This window comes from Harpia harpyja, chromosome 6 (assembly GCF_026419915.1).
Source record: "Harpia harpyja isolate bHarHar1 chromosome 6, bHarHar1 primary haplotype, whole genome shotgun sequence".
NCBI lineage: Eukaryota > Metazoa > Chordata > Aves > Accipitriformes > Accipitridae > Harpia > Harpia harpyja.
In genome coordinates this window covers 57,689,838-57,708,888 of record NC_068945.1, presented here as the reverse complement: position 1 = coordinate 57,708,888, position 19,051 = coordinate 57,689,838, and the positions used below count along the sequence as shown (strand labels likewise).

The 19,051-nt window shown below is 39.0% G+C and overlaps 1 protein-coding gene across 14 annotated transcripts in view; it reads left to right on the top strand.

The window, feature by feature from the left end:
- MAGI2 (membrane associated guanylate kinase, WW and PDZ domain containing 2) overlaps positions 1-19,051 on the top strand; it is a 770,074-nt gene that overhangs the window by 605,782 nt on the left and 145,241 nt on the right. For 10 of the 14 annotated variants that reach the window (XM_052789026.1, XM_052789020.1, XM_052789021.1 and 7 more), the window contains 4 exons: positions 1,954-2,011; positions 9,015-9,136; positions 9,766-9,894; positions 10,598-10,780. In XM_052789026.1, coding sequence (XP_052644986.1) covers positions 1,954-2,011; positions 9,015-9,136; positions 9,766-9,894; positions 10,598-10,780 — 492 coding nt within the window. The remainder of the gene's footprint in view (positions 1-1,953; positions 2,012-9,014; positions 9,137-9,765; positions 9,895-10,597; positions 10,781-19,051) is intronic. The other 4 variants (XM_052789023.1, XM_052789022.1, XM_052789031.1 and 1 more) reach the window with 2 other exon arrangements.

Genomic DNA, 19,051 nt, shown 5'->3' with positions numbered 1-19,051 from the left:
CTTAAATAAAAGAAGAAACTTCTTCACTATGTGAGTGATCAAACACTTGAAGAAGTTGCCCAGAGAGGTTGTGGAGTCTCCACCCTTGGAGATACTCAAAAGCCAGTTGGAGATGGTCCTAAGCAACCTGGTCTAGGTGACCCTGCTTTGAGCAGAGGGGTTAGGCTAGACAGTCTCCAGAGGTCCTTTCAAACCTCAACCATTCTGTGATTTTGTGACCTGCTTAAATACCTTATGCTGCATTTATTCCTATGAAGTGACAGACAATAACAAAATAGCCCTGACAAAAGCAGTTCAGAGTGCGGACTTGTGAAGATTTCAAAGCTAACAATATTCTAAGAATAATAGGAAAAAATTAATATCGACATTAAGGAAGTCCTTGAGCTTTTCATTACAAATTTGTGGAGTTCTGCATCAGCCAGTCTTTGGCAGAGGGTTGTATCCTTCATTGCGGTATTGGAAAGGGCTGAGCAGGAACATCCTTTGAGGGCAATGTGACATGAAGACTACAGCAGTCTAAGCAGGTTCACTCAAGAAAGGATATCACAGATCTGTTTAAAGGAGAAGTAACAAGCAGAGGTGAAGCAGTTTCTTAACATTGTTGTTTAAGTCTTTAATCTCCCTATTGCCAGCCAGGCTTTACTTTCCTATTTGCCTTTTACAGCACACCAATAATTGTCTAGTCACATTGTCACTGAAAAAAAGAAGCTCAAATCATCCAGGAGTACTTCTTTATGACCAGTTTAATGACTCTGTGTTCCGTATGAGCTACATCAGTTCTTCTCTGTCTAGTTTGGTACTCATTTTGTCTCCAAAAAGTTACTTCAAAAGTGTAAATGAGTTTGAAAAGGAAAAAAAATCTGAGATAAGGGATTCCAGAATCAGATTTCCTTGTAGAATATCAGTACCACTCCCTGTATATTGTGCCATAGTCTTCGAGTGCACAGAAATCAATACCTGTGCATGGTGGGGATGCCCATCCTTTTGTGAGTCTCCTCCATCAAAGTCATCACATCTGGCACTGAGGTTTTTATTCTGTTCATGTCAGCTGAGATACTTGTCACATCCATCTGATGCCTTTTAAACACAAGATGAAGTTCTGTTGGCAGCACAATCATTTCTTAAGTGTTCAGTGTGAGTGATAATAAAATACTTATTTATGGATGTACGTGGATATATATATGAGAGTTTGCTTGTACATGAACATAGATTGATTTTTATGATCATTAAATTAACATATTTAACATTTTAATTGTTAATACCTGAATGGTTTAGGTATTAACAATTAAATGTCTTCTCTGTTTCTGCAAAATGTAATTATTTTTAAGGCCAGAAGATGTTATAGTATCTTATTTTGGTTTGTACTTCTCTGTACTAGTATATACTCTGATGTCTCTGATATATAACTAAGCTTTGGAACAGGATGCCTTTGGAGGCTGTGGAATTGCCATCACTGTAAGACAAATAGTACAAACTTCTCAGAAACATTTAGGTATATTTACTGTACTTACATGGCAGAAGGCAAACTCTTTTTGCTCCTTCAAGGCCAACTTTTCCAGGATTCCTAGCAAAGAAAAAAGCTCAAAAAGCAAAGTACTTTTTTGTGTGTGTACCTATTTGGGAAAACAGAATGCCCTCACTTCCTCTGGCAGTGATGTCATACAAGATGTGCTACAGCTGATGGCTGGCACAGCTGTTGGAACAATAAAGTAGTTCAACTAAAATGTTTTGTTCTAGAGACTGAGATCTGTGTTTGCATGCCAATTTTCAACTTACTACTAGTTGTGGCTGCCATGGTATGTGTTCAGGATTTGACATTTGCTTTGGTCACTGTATCTAATTTAACTATCAAGTTATTTCCCTCAATGCCCAGCAAAGATCCACAATTTTGTTACTAGAAATCTTGGCATTCTGTACAGCATTTACTGAGAGAGATAACTCTTTGTTTTTCAGAGCTTCCATATGGCTGGGAGAAAATTGATGATCCCATATATGGCACTTATTATGTTGAGTAAGTTCCCATGTTCAATATTAAGTTGCTGATTACTTGACATGTTAAACTGAAGGTATACCAGGAATTCTCAGTCATCAATACAGCTACTGTGTCCAAATATATTCAGTGTGTCTTAAATCAGTGACTCAGGCATTCAGTCATTCTCTTTCTCCAGGGTCTGATTTCATGGTATCATTCCAGATGATACTTGTACAAAGACCGTATTCATTAAAGAAATATTATATTTTCTATGTAAGGCTTGGATATCTAGTGAGGTAAGGATCTTGTTAATCAATAAATAGAGCAAAGCATAATCATTTTAGCTCAGTTAAGGTCCTTTTCTGGGTAGTCCTTCCTTGCTGCCGATCAGATGTTTACACTGTACCAGAAGGTGGGTTATTTATACGTTGCATATAAAATTTTAGGGATGTTGTGGGGGTTTTTTGTACTTAAAAGTGCAGCTGAAAATAAGAGAATATAAATTTCTATTTTCACAGCGCAATCCTTGCTTCCATTTTTTTCAGATTTTATTTTAGTTATGAAACAAGAAAAAAAGATTCTTACTCCTCTGTGCAAAGGGCAACAGAAAGCTTTTGTTTGAAGTACTAGGTAGAACCTGTTCTGGCCAGTTCCTACATAAAATAAGTAAATCAGAGAGATTATTTTCTCTGCTTTTTAGCTTAACGCAGTGAATGAGACTTATGCAAAGTGAATCTAGATTCAAAGTTGTGATACCTGTTCAGAGTGGTCAGTTGTCACTCTGCTGTCTGCACTAAGTATATGGCAGAGGAGGGAGAAAGCCACTCCCCGTCACTGTGCAGACAGTGCTTTGAAAGACTGGGAAAGATCTATCCATTAGTTCCTTTTATTAAAGAAGAGAGATCTTTAGAGAAGATGACCCCGGCCTAAAAATCTCAATTTCAAATCCTGGCACTCAAGCAGTAAATTTATTCTAGTTGTTTCATCCAAAGTAGTAAGTTTTATTTTGTGCATCACATCATTCCCTTCGTCTCTCAAATCCATACCAACGCTTTGGCTGCAGGATCACTCTGGACAGATACTGGGGCTGCAGCTTTTCCAGACCACAGGATATGCTACTATTAACATGCACAGGGTAGAGCTGGCCAGAGAGCTCAAAAAAAGATCTGATTTCTGGAGGGTTAGAAGATTAAGATTCCCTTTTCTTTACTGCTGTAACAGCAGCAGCTTGTGGATGCTCATGCACCTTCCCTAGCCCACCTACAAAGCAAACAAACAAATGAAAACAGCATTTGGCCACTGCCCTGCTGACTCCTCCTGCCCCATTCTCCAAATGCAGGAGCACCTGCTCTGCTGCTTCGTTCCGGCCTCGCTCCCTGCCCGCAGGTGGAAGAACCAGCAGCCCCATCTGCTTTGCTGCCTAGCCCAAATCAGCTTAGTCAGTCCAGATTCAAGCAAAAAGATAAGTAAGTTTGTGAAGTCCCTACATAATGCCATTAAATTACCCTCTCTCTTTATGCCTGAGTTCTTTTATGATGTCCCCAAGTAGCTAGGGGCTAGAGTTCTCGTATCTCTTTGTACTTAACCCCCCCTGAAGATTTCTGCACGTGCAATTATGCAGCTGCTGGGTGTGAGTAAGTCTTCTGCCCCAGTGGTTTTTAGTGTATTTTGGTGAGTAACAGGTGTTGTGCAATTTCTGTGTGCTGATCTCTTACTGAGACACCGCTTGGTTGTTAGCGCAGCCCAAGGCATTCTGGCACCGGAGAGGCTCACACTTCGCTGCAGAGTCAGAAAAGGAACAAGTATTTATCTCCATTTCATGTCCATCCACACAGGTAAACAGATGCAAGGTACCAGGCCCAGATGTTATTATGCAATTACATACTTTAAGGCTGTTTGTTAGTGCCAAATTTATTAATCCTACCACAGATAAGATTTGTGGAAAGATATATCAAACCTATTCCAGGCTCAGAGGTTGGAATAGATGTTCACAGGATGGCATTAAAACTGCAGCCACGCTAAGTTCATAAGGAGTTTTATAGTCAGTAAAATGTAGCTGTACTTTAATTTGCTGTCTGAGCTCAATAAGTTTGAAACAAAGATTGCTTTCCATTTTTCATGCTAAAAAGTGGCAGTCGCACCTTTTTTATTACCAATATTCAACAGATGAGTTAATTTTTAACGAGATAAAATCAGATTACAATAAACTCTCTTAATTATGTCATAGAAGTTGGTAAATCATGAAAGGTTAGGTTATGAACTTTCACACATTCAAGTCCAGTCCAACTTTACACGCAGGCCTTTAAAACTGTCAGTGAAAGAAGGGCTTTTACTCTGCTCACTGAAATATTTGTATCCCATGGGAAGTTTGTAAGGATAAGCAATGAGGCAGACAGACTCGGGTTCACCATACAAGGACCAGCCATGCTCAGCTCCAGTATTCTGAGACCAGAGGAAAAGCTAAAAAAGAAACAAAGAAAAACCTCAGAGGTCTTGCTAGTAAAGTTAATAAAGACTAATCACAACATATTTGCAAATTCTGTTAAAAAATAAGGTCTCCAATATAACTTCCTCTCGTAATCATGCATGAATGTAGGTGTAAGACGTTATTAAAATTTTCATTTGCCTTGTTATGCAGGTCCAGGCTTCATTTGTAAGGTGTAGACATTTGACATAAATGAGAAGTGTTTGCTATACGTGGGTTAACTTTCATGCAATTTTCTCTTAATTTATAAACTAAAAACTAGCAGCACTTAGCTGTGCAGGGCTATGGAGAGAATGCAGTTATTAGAGTGCACTGGGTCTTTCAGCATTCTAATTGCCAAAAGATTATTTCCCCCTTTAAGGATGATTAACTACAACACAGAGCTCAATTTCCAGACATGGTCTCCTTAATAGAACAGCTAAATTAGCCATACAGGTATTTATTCTGGAAAAATATACCACCTTGACTTACAATTTCTGGCAACACTCTGTTGCTACTCAGAAAAACTTATTTCAGGTCTTTTTGTCATTATAAAATATTAGTAACTGAAGAATGTGGATGTAAAGAGGAGTTAGGCACTAACAAGTTATGCATCAGAATGTCCATCTGTTAGACATCCTGATTCTCAGAATTACTTTGGTGGGTTATAGGCAACAATTTCAAAAATTAAAGTCACAAACTACCAAAAAAACCCACACATTAAAGTAGCTAAGAAAAGGAGATAGGTTAAACTCCTTCTGCTGATGCATATGTTTAGACGTGCTACCATTTTGGCAGGGCTCAGTATCTCGGCCACCAACTAAAATCTGCATACTAGGCATTACTGCCCATAAATCTAAGAATGTGTTTCAGTCGTCTTGAACACATCTAGCATGAAACTCCATCACAAAAACAACTTAGCCTGGCCACCTTCACTGGTGAGATGGCAGAATGGTGCCTATGTCTTATAGGCTGGCTGGTGGCAACAGTACCTACTCATAGCACAAGAGACAGTGTTTCAGCTTCACAGCTAAATGCAGCCCAAAACCAAATCCTACTTCAGAGGGCTGTCCCTAGTTAGCATACGGCGAGCTAACAGAGGACAGCAGCACCAACTACCCCTTCTTCTCTGCAGAGGGAAATTCAGGGTTCTGAGAAATAGAAAGCAAACAAAAGGCAGCATGAGTCTTTTGTACAGCCACAATGGCACTAGGAGAAATTAGTTGGATTCTCATCTTTGGATTAGGCTTTTATATTTAATATGCATTGTATAAAATAAAGGAAGAAAAGCGAAGATAGAAATGCTAACTGAATTAGATACTATGAGCAATGAGCAATACATTTTGGATCACATCCAAAATCTATTTTTAACCACAAAACCACTTATTTGTAACCATTTCTAAAACTCTCATTTGGCTTGCCTTATTAACGCCTAGGTTAGTAATACCTATTTTGTATGCAGCTGAAGTAGCTAGATGAAAGGCTAGAATGTCCTTTCAAGGGAACTACTTAGCTTAATAACTTCTTTCTCAGGTAAACTCATCAGTAGCAATTTTTCTGATTTAGCCATGAAGCTGTATAGCACTTAAAATTGCATAAAAGGGAGGTGTTTCATGTCTAATCAGTCTAGGAGTGTAAATCCAGTGTTACTGACTGATAAAAATGACTGATTATAATTTTCTTTTCTTTGACTCCTCTTGGACGCAATATTTAATGCAGTTGTTTGAATTTGTTGGAATTCTCACGTGCTTTTGAGACTGCACACTACCATAAAACAGTCAAAATGTGGGAATAAATTGGAGCTAAGAATTATTAAGGTTGCACCAACAACTTGAGGTGCTTCAAGTACCTCTGCTAGTCTTCCTATCTGAACTGCTAGGACAAAAAGGTCATTTTCAAGATAGCCATTACTGAAGACATTTCTTTGTAAATGGACTAAACCACAACATAAACTCTACCTAGAAACTGTAGAGAGGCAGTGGATAACAGAGTCTAGCTGTGATGTCAGTACCAGAGGAACTGATGTTCCTTGAGCCATGGACACATCCTATATTAGCTAAAAAAAATCCCATTTTTTTTATATCACAGAACCACACATAAGTTGTAACTTAGGTCTGCAAGGGGCTTCCTGTGGCACTGAGATGTGCCCTGCAATTATAGCATGACATCAACCATACATAGTTCAAGGTCTGAAATGCAGTTCTGTAGTGAGTGTGATCTTGGATATCCATTACATCTGCGTGATATGGCACAAAAGCTATGGGGAACCCATGCTCTTCTGGAAGAGCAGCTGAAGACCAGGGCAGGATACTTTAGAGCCTCTAAAATAAGACATGATCCCTATGTTGAAGCAATTAACCCACCATGTAGCAACCCTTTTTTTAACCTTATCAAATGCTAACATAAAACAAGCTAGATATTTTACCCCATATCTGCTGTTGGAAGCTGTTTCATAATTTCACACTTCTGCTTGTAAGAAGCCTACAGATTTCAAGTCTGAAATCGTGACATCTTCAATACATTCTAGTATTTACTTCGAAATGTATTCATAAAATGCAATTATGTATCAGAATTAATTCTGCTTGGATAAAAAGCTAAGACTCCTCTGGTCTTCTATCAGAGAAGACTCTCTCTTTCACTGGTCTTCCTGTAAAACCTTTTCTATGGATTCATTTTATTTGGTCATGGGTGATCAGAACTTTATGTAGTATTTCATGTGATGTTTCATCACTGCCTTGTGTAATGGCAAAAGTAGTATTTCCTTTAAAATATTGAAATACATCACATGATAGGTGGTAGCATGAAAATTACCTTTTTCATGCTTATGCTAGTAGTTCACAATTACCCTATTTAATGCATGTAAGTCTTGTCTTTCTCCATTTTTAACTGGTGAAGTTTGTCTCCCTTCCATCATGCGTTTCTAGGTTTGCAATAGACTAAGGTTCTGAAGACCCTGACAGTTACAGCATGGTCTAACTAGAAAGCAAAAGTCTAGGAAAGGAAAGTCTACAATCTTAAACAGCCTGTCTGAAGAAGGAAAGAAACAAAAGGGACTTTATCTGTCTGCAGCATAGATTAAAAATTACAAGAAAACTATTAATCAAAATTTTAGAGTACAAGAATAAGTTGGCAGCCACTTGAATAAGTTATAGCCATGTTAACAAAGTAACAACTCCGGGATTTATCACATTTACTTCCTTTCATTAAATCAAATATTCTTTTACGTGACTGGAAATCTTTTAATTGGATTAACTCTGGCTACTAAATCCTGATTTTCCAAGTGTATTGCACTCCCATAGGACTTGCTGCCTTTCTTCTACCTCACTTCTTAATGGCAACTCCACTTACTTTCTTTGAAGCAGTGGTAGGATCTGAATCCCAAGGGACCTGAAAAGTGCTTAATGTGGCATAAAAGGTCATTTCAATATAAATTGAAAGCATTCAACCCTTTTTAGGATCTCGGAGTTTCAAAAGTTCCCAGGTCACCTCTCCAAGTGCTTAAAGCCCATGATTGGGATTGGATTTTCAGAAGAACTCAATACATGGTAGCTCAGTGAGAACAAATAAGGAGTGACATGTTTGAAAACCTGCCCTTCTGTACATATGTATTTATTTCCCCAGAGCAACGTTTGCAGCACAAGCCCCTTTTCTCGGTTGTGATCCTATTGTGATCCTATCTTGCAGAGTTGTTCAGTGCAGCCTACTAAATTGTTTTACCTTCTTCAGAAAACATGTGAAACATATCACAGGACAGGATTGTAGGATTACTCATTGATTGATAAAATATATGCTTTAAATTAAAGAATTAAAATCAAGGGTATGATGAAAGTATGTAGTTAAGATCGTTCTAGACACAGTACAGAAAATCAGCGGTGTAATGACAGAGATGTACTTACTGACCTGTTATAGGAAATGTAAAACATCGAGAAAAAAAAGTGTACATTAACTTTTCTTATATTTCATATATTTATCTATGTAGTTCTAATCTACCATCTGATAGTTTCTGCAACATCCAATTTTTCGGTACAGCTGAGGAGATATATACCATAGAATTAAAAAGAAATCATCTTCAGTTTATTTCCTATGTTAGATTTATTTCTAAGCTGAGACCATAAAAGCACTCTGTGCTCTAGGCTTTACCTTTTCTGTAAGTGATTAATTTCTTTCACTTACAGCTAATCGATAATAATGCACAAAACTGGTTCAGATCCTTTGAATCATGCACAGAACAATGCTTGTGCTAAAGACATGAAAAACTGTCATTGTAGCATGCTTCAGCAGTACTGCTATGTAATATGCAGTCCCATAGATCAAAACCATTTGTCTGTAGCAGAGTTCAGCATATTGAAATGATAGGACACCTCTCAGTGCTGTTCATTATGCAGCGTGCTAGATTGTGCATTTCTCATCCCCAACAAAATTGTGTGGAGTATAAGGGACATGCTCAGGCCCATTGGGGATTCATAATGGTTTCGCTCTCTAACCACACACAGCTAAGTCACATTCAGCATCCTACTGTGAAAATGATCATTCTCCCCAACTGAACCCAGTTTTTAATCAAAACCAAATTTTTTCCAGCCACATAAATAGAAGAACACAATTTGAAAACCCTGTCCTAGAAGCAAAAAGGAAGCTACAGCAGCATAACATGCCCAACGCAGAACTTGGAACAAAGCCTATGCAGGCCCAAGGTTTCCGAGGTACAGTACCGTGTCAGCTATCTTAGTTAAGATGAAAGATCCTGCTCTCCTGTTTATGTGACAATGATTTCGTCATAGTCTGATTGAAAGAGTAGTGTTGCCAATTCTCACAATGTTATCACCTATCTCCTAGCATTTTTCTGCCCTAAATGTCTGAGCTCCCAGAGTTGCGGGACTCATGAGCCACCTAAAATACTCTAACCTTCAGAGGCGCAGAGAAAAAACAGAAAAGTTGACCCTAGTGTTTCCTAAAGGCTGAGAAACAGAAAGCACAATAAGAGCCCCAAAGTAATTTTCTAAATAAAATCATGAATTCTATTCTTGGGAATGTACGACTCTCTCTTGAGCACCAGAGGTTGGCAACACTGAAATAATTAATTGTACTTTCTCTAAATTACCGTTAATTGATGTTTGGTATGTTTCTAAGCTAGCTCATCTAGCAAGCATCAATTAAGTTAACAGCCTCAAGCGCTGTGTTATAGGAGTTTACAAGAATACAGCCTCTTGGTAACGTAAAAATTAATGTGCTTAAAATGAGCTGAATGAGCAGCAAACAGTATTGGTAGAGACAAATAAACTTTAACGTAAGGCTATAGCCAGAGAATGAGGCTTGTTCTCCTTTGTAACAGTAGAAAGCTCCTCATCAACTTTACCTAGACCCAAATTCGCCCACCTGCACCCCGCTCCCAAGAGGTCCCGCAGCGTGAATGACCTGTCCCAGTGCCGGCGCGACCCCGCCGGGACGCGCGGGCTGCACGGTATGTCCTCCGCTGCCGGCCAGCCCAGCCCCACCGCTGCGGGCGTAGCGAGAGCAGTTGAAGTCACAACCTTTGCACTTTCCTCCCACCCTTCCTCACCAAGCACAGCACAGGAGAGAGGCACGGGGAGCCCCCGCCACCCACACTGCACACCGAGGCATGCGGAGAGGGGACGCGGAGGTTGCACAGCAGCTATGTGTGTTGCTTGTTGGATGCCAAAACCCCACCTGTTTGGAAAGAAAAGCTAGCCTAATATGTAGCACTGCTTGTTAACAAATGGAGTAAGATATTCGGGGGATGTTTTCCTTACTGCGGTTGGGAGGGAAATTATGGAGAATGTATTACTTTGTAGACAAAGCTGAATTTATAGGTTAGGAAAGAGGGTTTAAAATTACCTCACAGATCATTTTTATTGTTGTAATTATTTTGGCTACACAATATCCACTTCTAAATGTACTTCTAATATGAAAGAATATTTATAACTCCCCACTTATGGCTGATCTGCCATAGATAAGAAATACATTTTAAGCTTTGTATTAATGCAAGAACTCACAAATATTTTTTCCTGGAATGCCTGCACTCTTTATTTCCTCGGTTTTCATACACTGTCACCTGCTGTCAGCCAATATTGTTATCTGCTGTCCCCGCTGCGTTGTGACTAGATCAGAACTTTTGTCTTTCTTGTTTGTGTTGACTGATGTAGAAAAACCACTCTTCACCCGTGATGCATCACAGCTGAAGGGGACTTTCCTCAGCACAACTCTTAAGAAAAGCAACATGGGTTTTGGATTTACCATCATTGGTGGGGATGAGCCAGACGAGTTTCTCCAGGTGAAGAGTGTAATTCCTGATGGGCCTGCAGCACAAGATGGGAAAATGGAAACAGGTAATTAACATGGTTCCTCTGTTCTTTTATATGAGAAGTAGAATGAGATACAGATTTCTGAGTCTCGCTCTCTCCATGAATGCATACATTTTTCCATATGACTTTCTTTGTTAATGTGTAAAACAGCTGCTCTATAAGAAAAAATAAGCTTCTCAGATAAAACTTTCTTGTAATTTTTCTTTATAATAATGCCAAGTAGCTTATTTTTCCCATTTCACAATATTTTAAGGGAGAAAAGATCTCTGCATTCTCCTACATAAAAATGGGATATTACATTCTTTGGGTTTTAGGCTGTTTACTCAAGGGGAGTCTGTGCATGGAAAGAAAAAGAGACAGGCAGAGAGAGCACAGCCTACTAAGTGCAAATTTATTTCTTTAGAAAGGACGGTTTTGCAAAATAATCAAAGTCGAGTCTGATCCAACATTGTTCTCATTAGAAACATCAAAACAAGAGTTTTCAGTGTGGCATATGGACACGTAGGCATCTGTGGCTTACTAATAAAGAATCTGTGAAAACTAACTAAATAAAAGAAACTTCCTCTGGAGAGACTTAAAGCTGCTTTTAAGATCTGGACCACCACTGGAAATATTTTCATGTCCGCAGATTGATAAAGATTGCAAGCCACTGTCTTAAAGGTTTGCGAGGTCACATCGGGTCTATGTGGATGAAACATTTTTGGAGGAAGGTGAACTCAGTTTCCAGGCCAGCTATCACCTACCGTAGGAGAAGACAATCAGAGAATAATAGAATAATTTCAGTTGGCAGGGACCTCTAGTCACTAACCTCCTGCTCAAAGCAGGGCTAACTTTGTGGTTGGATTGGGTTGCTTAGGGCTTCATCCATGGGACTTTAGAAAATTTTAGAGGACAGAGATCCTACAGTCTCTGTGGGCTCCTGTCCCAATACTTAACCCCTCCCTCTCATGGTGAAGATTTTTGTTCTTTAGATGCAATTGGGATTTCCACTGGTGCAACTCGTTACCAGTGACTGTAGTCCTGTGTTCATGCAGCCCTGACACTGTGTACCGTCTCTCCCCAGCAGTCCCTGTTCCTCAGATAATAGTCAGGCTGCACATTGGTACTGGGACATGTGCATAATTTTTCTTTCCATTTCTCACCAAGACTTTATAGAAGAAATGCTAGTTTGGGATTTATGTTGTCTCTGCAGAAAACCAAGTTCATGGTGGCCAGAGTGACTGTGAGGATAAAGAGTATTGCCTAGCCTGTGACAGATCACTGTGATGGGCCACAGCAGCAGAGCAGGATCCTTTTAGTGTGTTACAGTACAGGAGGCAGACACATAAACTCACACAAGCACAAATAATGTGGGTGGAATACTCCCAAGTGATTCTTCTGGAAATTTCCTTTCATCCTTCTTTTATAGTAGCAAAGGAATGATCTGGACTATTGTATGTCAGAATAAATCACCCTGAACTCTAGTTTCTTCTGTAGGACTCTCCAGGACTTCGCAAGTAGGAAGTGTGAAGGTTGTGAAAAGCATTATTTTAAAAAAACACAGTTTGCCTCAAGTCTTATATTACAGCCAGCATGACGTTGCTGATGCCAAATAGATAAACAAATAATTTATATAAAGAAGTAAAATGTAAGAAAGAAGTATAATACAGATTGCTGGCATTGGTTTTATAAAAAAATTAGTCTAACAGCTTTTTAATTCTCAGTTCTTGTTGCCATTTTAACTTAATGCAATTTGGTTCCCAAAGGCAAAATTAAATTATCTGATTAAGTGAACAAAGGATACAACAGACTTTCTGAAGTTCAGGAGATTTTAGTAACATGAACTTCATTTTTCCTAATATTTTCATATTACCTAATACACTGCATGAGAGATTTTCCTTGTTTGTCATGGTTTAGCATTCTCAGATCCAGCACTCAAATATAGTTACTTGCTAATCTGTCTGAAGTGTGGGCTGGTTATTGGTGAACTTGTTCATATGGAGTTCTTTTCTCTGGAGAAGAGAGTATCCTTGCAACTTACTTAAATTTTGATGTTGAAATGGAATATGGGTGTCATAATACTATTGATGGTGATTATTGTAGTCATGGATTGTGATGAGAATATATAGGGAAAGTGTGCTTTAAAATGCATAGAAATAACATTGATTATTTTTCTGAGGTAATTAATTCAACTATATTAAGAATGCAAGACAGAAATGTACATTCAAATATATAATCACTATAATTATGTGAGCCCAATATGTTCAAAATTACATCTCAGAATAAATTCTGGCTTCAAATGTCTTAATTTTTTAGAAGAGTGACAGACTTCCGATGTAAAGTAATTGGAGAATCTCAGGCTAATGATTGTGGCGTCTAACATGGTTTCTATGAATATTTGAAGTGATTTCTAAATATGATAATGGTAAACTGAAAAAAGATATTTAAGGTCAGAATATTTATAAAGCTCTGTTCAGCAAAGTGCTTGTATCTCCTGATATCCAATACTGTTCACACTTCCTGAAGTAGGATTTCTCTCCCTATTCAGCCATTTTACAATCTAATCAACTGGAGATATGAAAGCCACCCAGGTTCCATCAATCACATTTTGTTCATAAAGCTGTTCAAATCTTATGTTTTAAAACTGTTTGAAATTACATATGTACCTTTTTTGTTACGTAGGCATCATTGGATGATGAATAGAGCTTTTAAAGTAGATTTTATTTATTCTTTTGACAAGAACGGTGCATTGTTGTGCAATTTATGTGCACTCCAGCTATGATCACAGTCATAGGAGGCTTTGATAAATGATCAAAATATCATATTGTGGCAGTAGAGCATCATAATAGAAAGCCTGAGGACAATGGCACTAAGATCTGTGAAGCAACCTGGGTGTTAGTGGTAACCACAGGTGCTGGTGGTCCCAGCTGTAATACAAGTCTGGAGCCTTTCCCTTGCAAGGCTGATACTTTTTATGGCCAAGTGGTAAACAAAATCCTAGTGTTTCAGACCTGCATCAGATACAGGGAAAAAAGGAAGAAAAGGCACCATCTCCTTCATCTTACCTGATCTTGGCCACATGCTGAAGACACCAATGCCGTACTTTATCCTAGTTGTTAAAGAACCAAGCTCATAAAAAACTAATATTGTAATTTTGGTTTACTTCCCCCAAAATCTAATTTAGGGGTCAAATACAAATGCTATTCAAAGCGAAGTGTGAATCTATGTAAGATGTTATTGTCACCCTTTAACATGATCACAACACAGTGATTTCACCTGCAGGTTTCAAAATGAAACAATTTTGGATTTCATCCCTTGGAACATGGAAGCAGCTGCCTGACAGTGACTTGGTATTGCTGTGATGCTATGAAACAATTAAAGTAGTGAGGCAAACTGAGTGCACTGAGATGCAACAAGTGAAGTCTGAGGTCCTGGTGATCTAACACGACCACTCAGTGCCCAGTGCCAGGCACTAAGAGGTAGCTGTAATTGTCACAGACCCACAAAAAACCTCACAAGCAGACTCAGAGGAACGACATCTCAGTGGATGAGTCAAAACCAGCCAAAATTACATTCCTGATCCCATTTGCCAGATGTTTCAGAATTCCTAAGGGTTATTATGCCCTCGTGTAAATCTGGCATCTGTGAGCTAATGGCTGTTAATAATACTGCAAATGCCTTCCTAGGACATGTTTTAGCATTTGGAGCTCAGTCAAGCTGCTGGATATGAACATTACACTCCACAGCATCTCTGTCTACCTCAGGACAGCCTAGGAGCTGATACCACATTCTTTCCTGAGAGGTTACATTGCTTTGTCTTGTCTGAAGCCTCATGCTGCCGATAGAAAACTGTCTGCATTTAAGAGGCCCCTGTATCCCATTAAAATGCCGAGTGAACGTCACTGGTAAGAGACTGCATCTATATGAAAAGATTTTTATACAGTGAGTGATTTTGAATGACTGCTGTTCTAAGGCAAACAAAGATTTAGGCCTGTGGCTGAGTCAGATGAAAGCTCAAGCTGCAAAGGCAAAAACTTTCCTACAGTTCTCAAGGTTATTCAATGGACTAGATAAACTGAAACACTCCCACATAATCGAGATTCTCACTCTGCGCATTTCAGCTAGTTCCAGTTCCTTTGGTGAAAGTTTCCAGGAAACAGCTCAAAAACGCAGTGCACAAGGGGTTAATTGGGTCTGTTGATGACCCTTCTAACTGATGAATAGCTATGGTCACTGCAGGCTGAACCTTCCAGGAATGTGCATACATCCATGATGAATTGTCACAGCTCAACAGTGTGAACCAAGGAATGGGAAACATGTTTTTTCATTTCATCAGCCAAGCATATACCTGGCCAGCTCCAAGATGGTAAATCATCTGTAAACAATGCAGACTTGGGCTCTTTTAGATGTTATTCTCTCAGGAATGGTAGCTTCACTGTATTAGTTAATCCACTCTAGAGGTAAAAGTTCATAAATGTAAGATAGAGTTCAGCTAAGAGGTACAGAAGTCTACAAGACAGATGTCTACACCTACCATATGAGCAGACATCCACCACTTCTAGATAACTGTATTAGGATGAAGCCTAGAGACTAGAGATCTAGAGTCTAGAGATCAGACCCACATCTACCACTCAGAATTTCTACTGCATCTGAGAGATCTCCAGAGGGAATGAGCCAGCTGTTAGAAATACTGGAAGGAGTGACCCGTGGCCTTGCTGCTATCTGCGGGCCTACCGTCAAGACCCATAACAGTCTTCTATACATGATGAATTTTTCAAGAAGCTGAGGTTACTCTAAATGTAAAATTTAGGGTAAAATTTAGCAAATTGGAGAGACTGCACACTTGTTGATCTACAAAGTCATAAATGTTGTTATTCACTTGATTAAGAGCAACACTAAAGCAATTATCAGGTGGTTGACCCTACAATGTCACTAGGCTTAGGGAATAATTCTCTATTCATCATATTTTTGCACAGTAAGGCTAATATCTCACAACCTCTGTAAAAAGTAGGGTACTCAAGACAGAAGGAATTGGGGACATCTGCAAAAGGATGCATTTTTACAAGTTCAAACAGTTCCTTAGTTCTGTTCCCTGTTTGTCTATTGTCAGTTTGGATGAACAAACCATTATCTCACCTAATGTCAGATCAGATGAGATGCAAGCTGTCCAGTTTCAGCAACACCAGAAAAGGTGAACTACATATGGAAGGAACAAGGAATGCCTTCAATCCAAAGAAGCAAATATGCTAAAATTTAAAAAAAAGTGTTGGCAGTCATCTGGGAATGTGAATACTGTCAGAATTTCACTAAAGGACTCCGTGTATCATGACCACACACCAGTGTACCTATCTTCTTTTTCAAACAGGTCAAGTCTCTCTCACATGCTATCAGTCAAGATCCATATGACAATATTCTCTTTTACAATATTCCCTCCCCCTGGTAGCCAACTCTTTACCACAGTTGTCATCTCAAGAGGTTCACTGACCAGGAGTTCAGTGAAGAACTGGTCAAACATATATGTAGGACTTCATTTCCACAATACCAGAAGCTGGCTGAAATTTAGTTAGCTCACCTGCCTGACACTACCTCATCCAGTGGCACCAGGAAGACTGGCCTCCCAAAATTAAGGCATGGCATTAGGAACATGAGAGATTGTGCTACTCATTGGACTGCTGAGGAAGGACTATCTTTTCATTATCTTTATGCATCTCCAGGCTAAAACACTCTTTTAATATATACCAAGGCCTCATCAAGTGTCAGTCTTGCAGCTGCAAGCTTATGCCACGTGGCAGGTCTGTGAGAGCGGAGCAGCATACATGAAAACAGCTTGTGTTAACAGCCTCCCTTAACACCCTTGCTTTGTTTGGAAGCTAGGATGTTTCATCTGAACTGGCAGTGGTCTTTTGTCTCCCCATTTCAGTCTAGCTAAGTCCAAAGATCTCTCTCGCCAGATGTTGCTATTAATCCCACGGAGTTAAGAGAAGGAAAATTAACTGTTTGGAAAGTAACTAACAGCAATAACAAAAAATATTTCAGGCATCATGGACAGGGATAATTTTTCCCACCCGTGTTAGGCCAGTCAGTGTGGATTTGTGTTATGTTTACTGCTTGTATTCCTACATCTTCTAGCACAGGCAGCTGAAGAAACAGTGCAAAACACAGCAGAAACGGTGTGTTTCCATCATGTACGACCAAAATCGTTGCATTCTCTGTTCAGCCATGACACCTACAGTTCCTTTCACCAGTGATGCTGGTTACATTTTCCTTTTTGTGAGCCAAACCAGGAGTAACTATTTGGTAAAACCTCAACCTGGTTTTCCAAAACCAGTCTTCTTTCATTTCACAATATAATTTGGCTTTTCAAGGAGAGGAGATTGAGAAGGCACTGAGACTGGAACTGCAATGTGAATGCTGTGGTCTTTACATCCCACATGAGGATGGAGCTAATAGATGCCCTGCTAGTTCATAGCTGAGATGAAGGGACATCTAGGAGCTGCACTTCACTTTTTTTCCTTTATGCAGTACACAGCATCCCACTTCATTCAATCCACTTTATATTTCTCACTATAAAAGCTTGCATATGTCATATAACTACTGCCAAAACTGTTCAAGAGGTGTATAGGTAAAATTAACTCTGACTTTTGAGAATCTTCCCAAGGTAGCCTGATGCAGTGTTGCTAGTCCTCACAATTTTATCCTGTGTAATGAGAATCCTTTAAAGCGCAACTCTTAATTTTTTTTTTTTTTAAAAGGTGTCTAAATGTGAATCTTAGCTAAATTTTACAAGATAAAAGTTTCTATTCCCCTAGTTGCAGAGGAAAGCTCTGAAGTATGACCACATTACGAGGTTTCAAACAGAAAGCACAGAAAAAAACCTGCCAGTTTTACTATTTATTTGATATCATGTATAGAGACTGTCACTTTAGCTGGGGGAAGGGATATGACTTGTGGTTTTGAATGCTTGATGGTGACAGTAAAAATAATACTTGCATTTTAGGAATATTAATAGCAATGAAGAACTTGGTAGCAGAAAGATATTCTTTTTCAATCCCCCTTTCTTTCATATTTTAAAGCAGGCAATTCATTGAACTCTGCATGTAAATAGATAGACCAGAAGATAGCATTTAGGTTGCTAGAAATTTTTAGTACTTGTGCTATTTTTTCCAACATTAATTTTGCATTATATTTTTTGTGTTTCTATTGCTTTCATATTGCTACAGTGGTCATAGTAATATCTGTAAATTTCTTCTTACATTAACCAAAGACCTGGGAAAAGTGTCCAATTCTGTCACAAAGTTACTGAATTCTAATCTCCATGAGGTTCCTATTTTAGTGTTTTCTTCATATTTTTATTCTTTTGGTACTCACTAGATTGTTAGGTACTCATTGAATGATAACCAGGACAGAGATGAGCCTAGACTGAAAAAAAATGTATCCATATTTTGTATACCACACACTGTTACTGTCTACATCTGAGGTCTTTGTGTGCATCTTGTCAGATTTCTTCGGTTGGCTGGTGTGATATTCAATAGCCTTGTGTTCTCCCCGAGGTGCAGAAAATCCATATGTCACTATCTGTTCTGCCTGATATGGAGTTAGAGCTTGAGTCCATCTTGCCTATCTATCAAGCTACTGAGCATTCATTAAGCACTGCATACAAATCTTTCCTATTAAAACCATTCCACTTTGCATAAATATTCCTTGACGTACGAAGAGAGCTACTGATTCTTTTTAGCCCTTTTTAGCCCTCTTTTTAGTCATTTGGCTATTCCCTTGAAGTCTTCAATTAAAATTGTTTATACAAACTGGAAGAGCAGTTACAGCACAGCATCTAACTTGGATTTCAAAATGCTTCTGAAAATGGACAGTATGTTCTTTAAGTCACAGGAATAATTAGAAAAAAATTCTTCAGAACTTCTTGTCTTCACCTCGCGTGCCGTCTTACTTCATGAGATGCTTCTGGTTTTGCATTACTAGTACAAATGGGACTCAGTGGTCTCTGACTCCATATGTTGGGTTTTAGCCCTAAAGTTTGCCATAATTTAGAAATTTGGGGAATCTTCTCTCTCAAGCTTTAGGCTTAGTACCTTAATTTGAGGTGGTTCAAAGCATCACATTAAGGAACTTAGATCCCCAAGTACAGTGTCAATAGGAAGGAAAAGGTTGCCTCCAGCGGACAACTGAGACTACCAACATTTGGGGTGTAATTCAGTTGCGTAAACGTAGGTGTCCAGTGTCATTAAAAGTGCCGGAGAACCCACCCAGCCTCCTCCTGCCCTTCCAGGAAGCACTCTCTTGTAAGTCCTGTGTTGTACC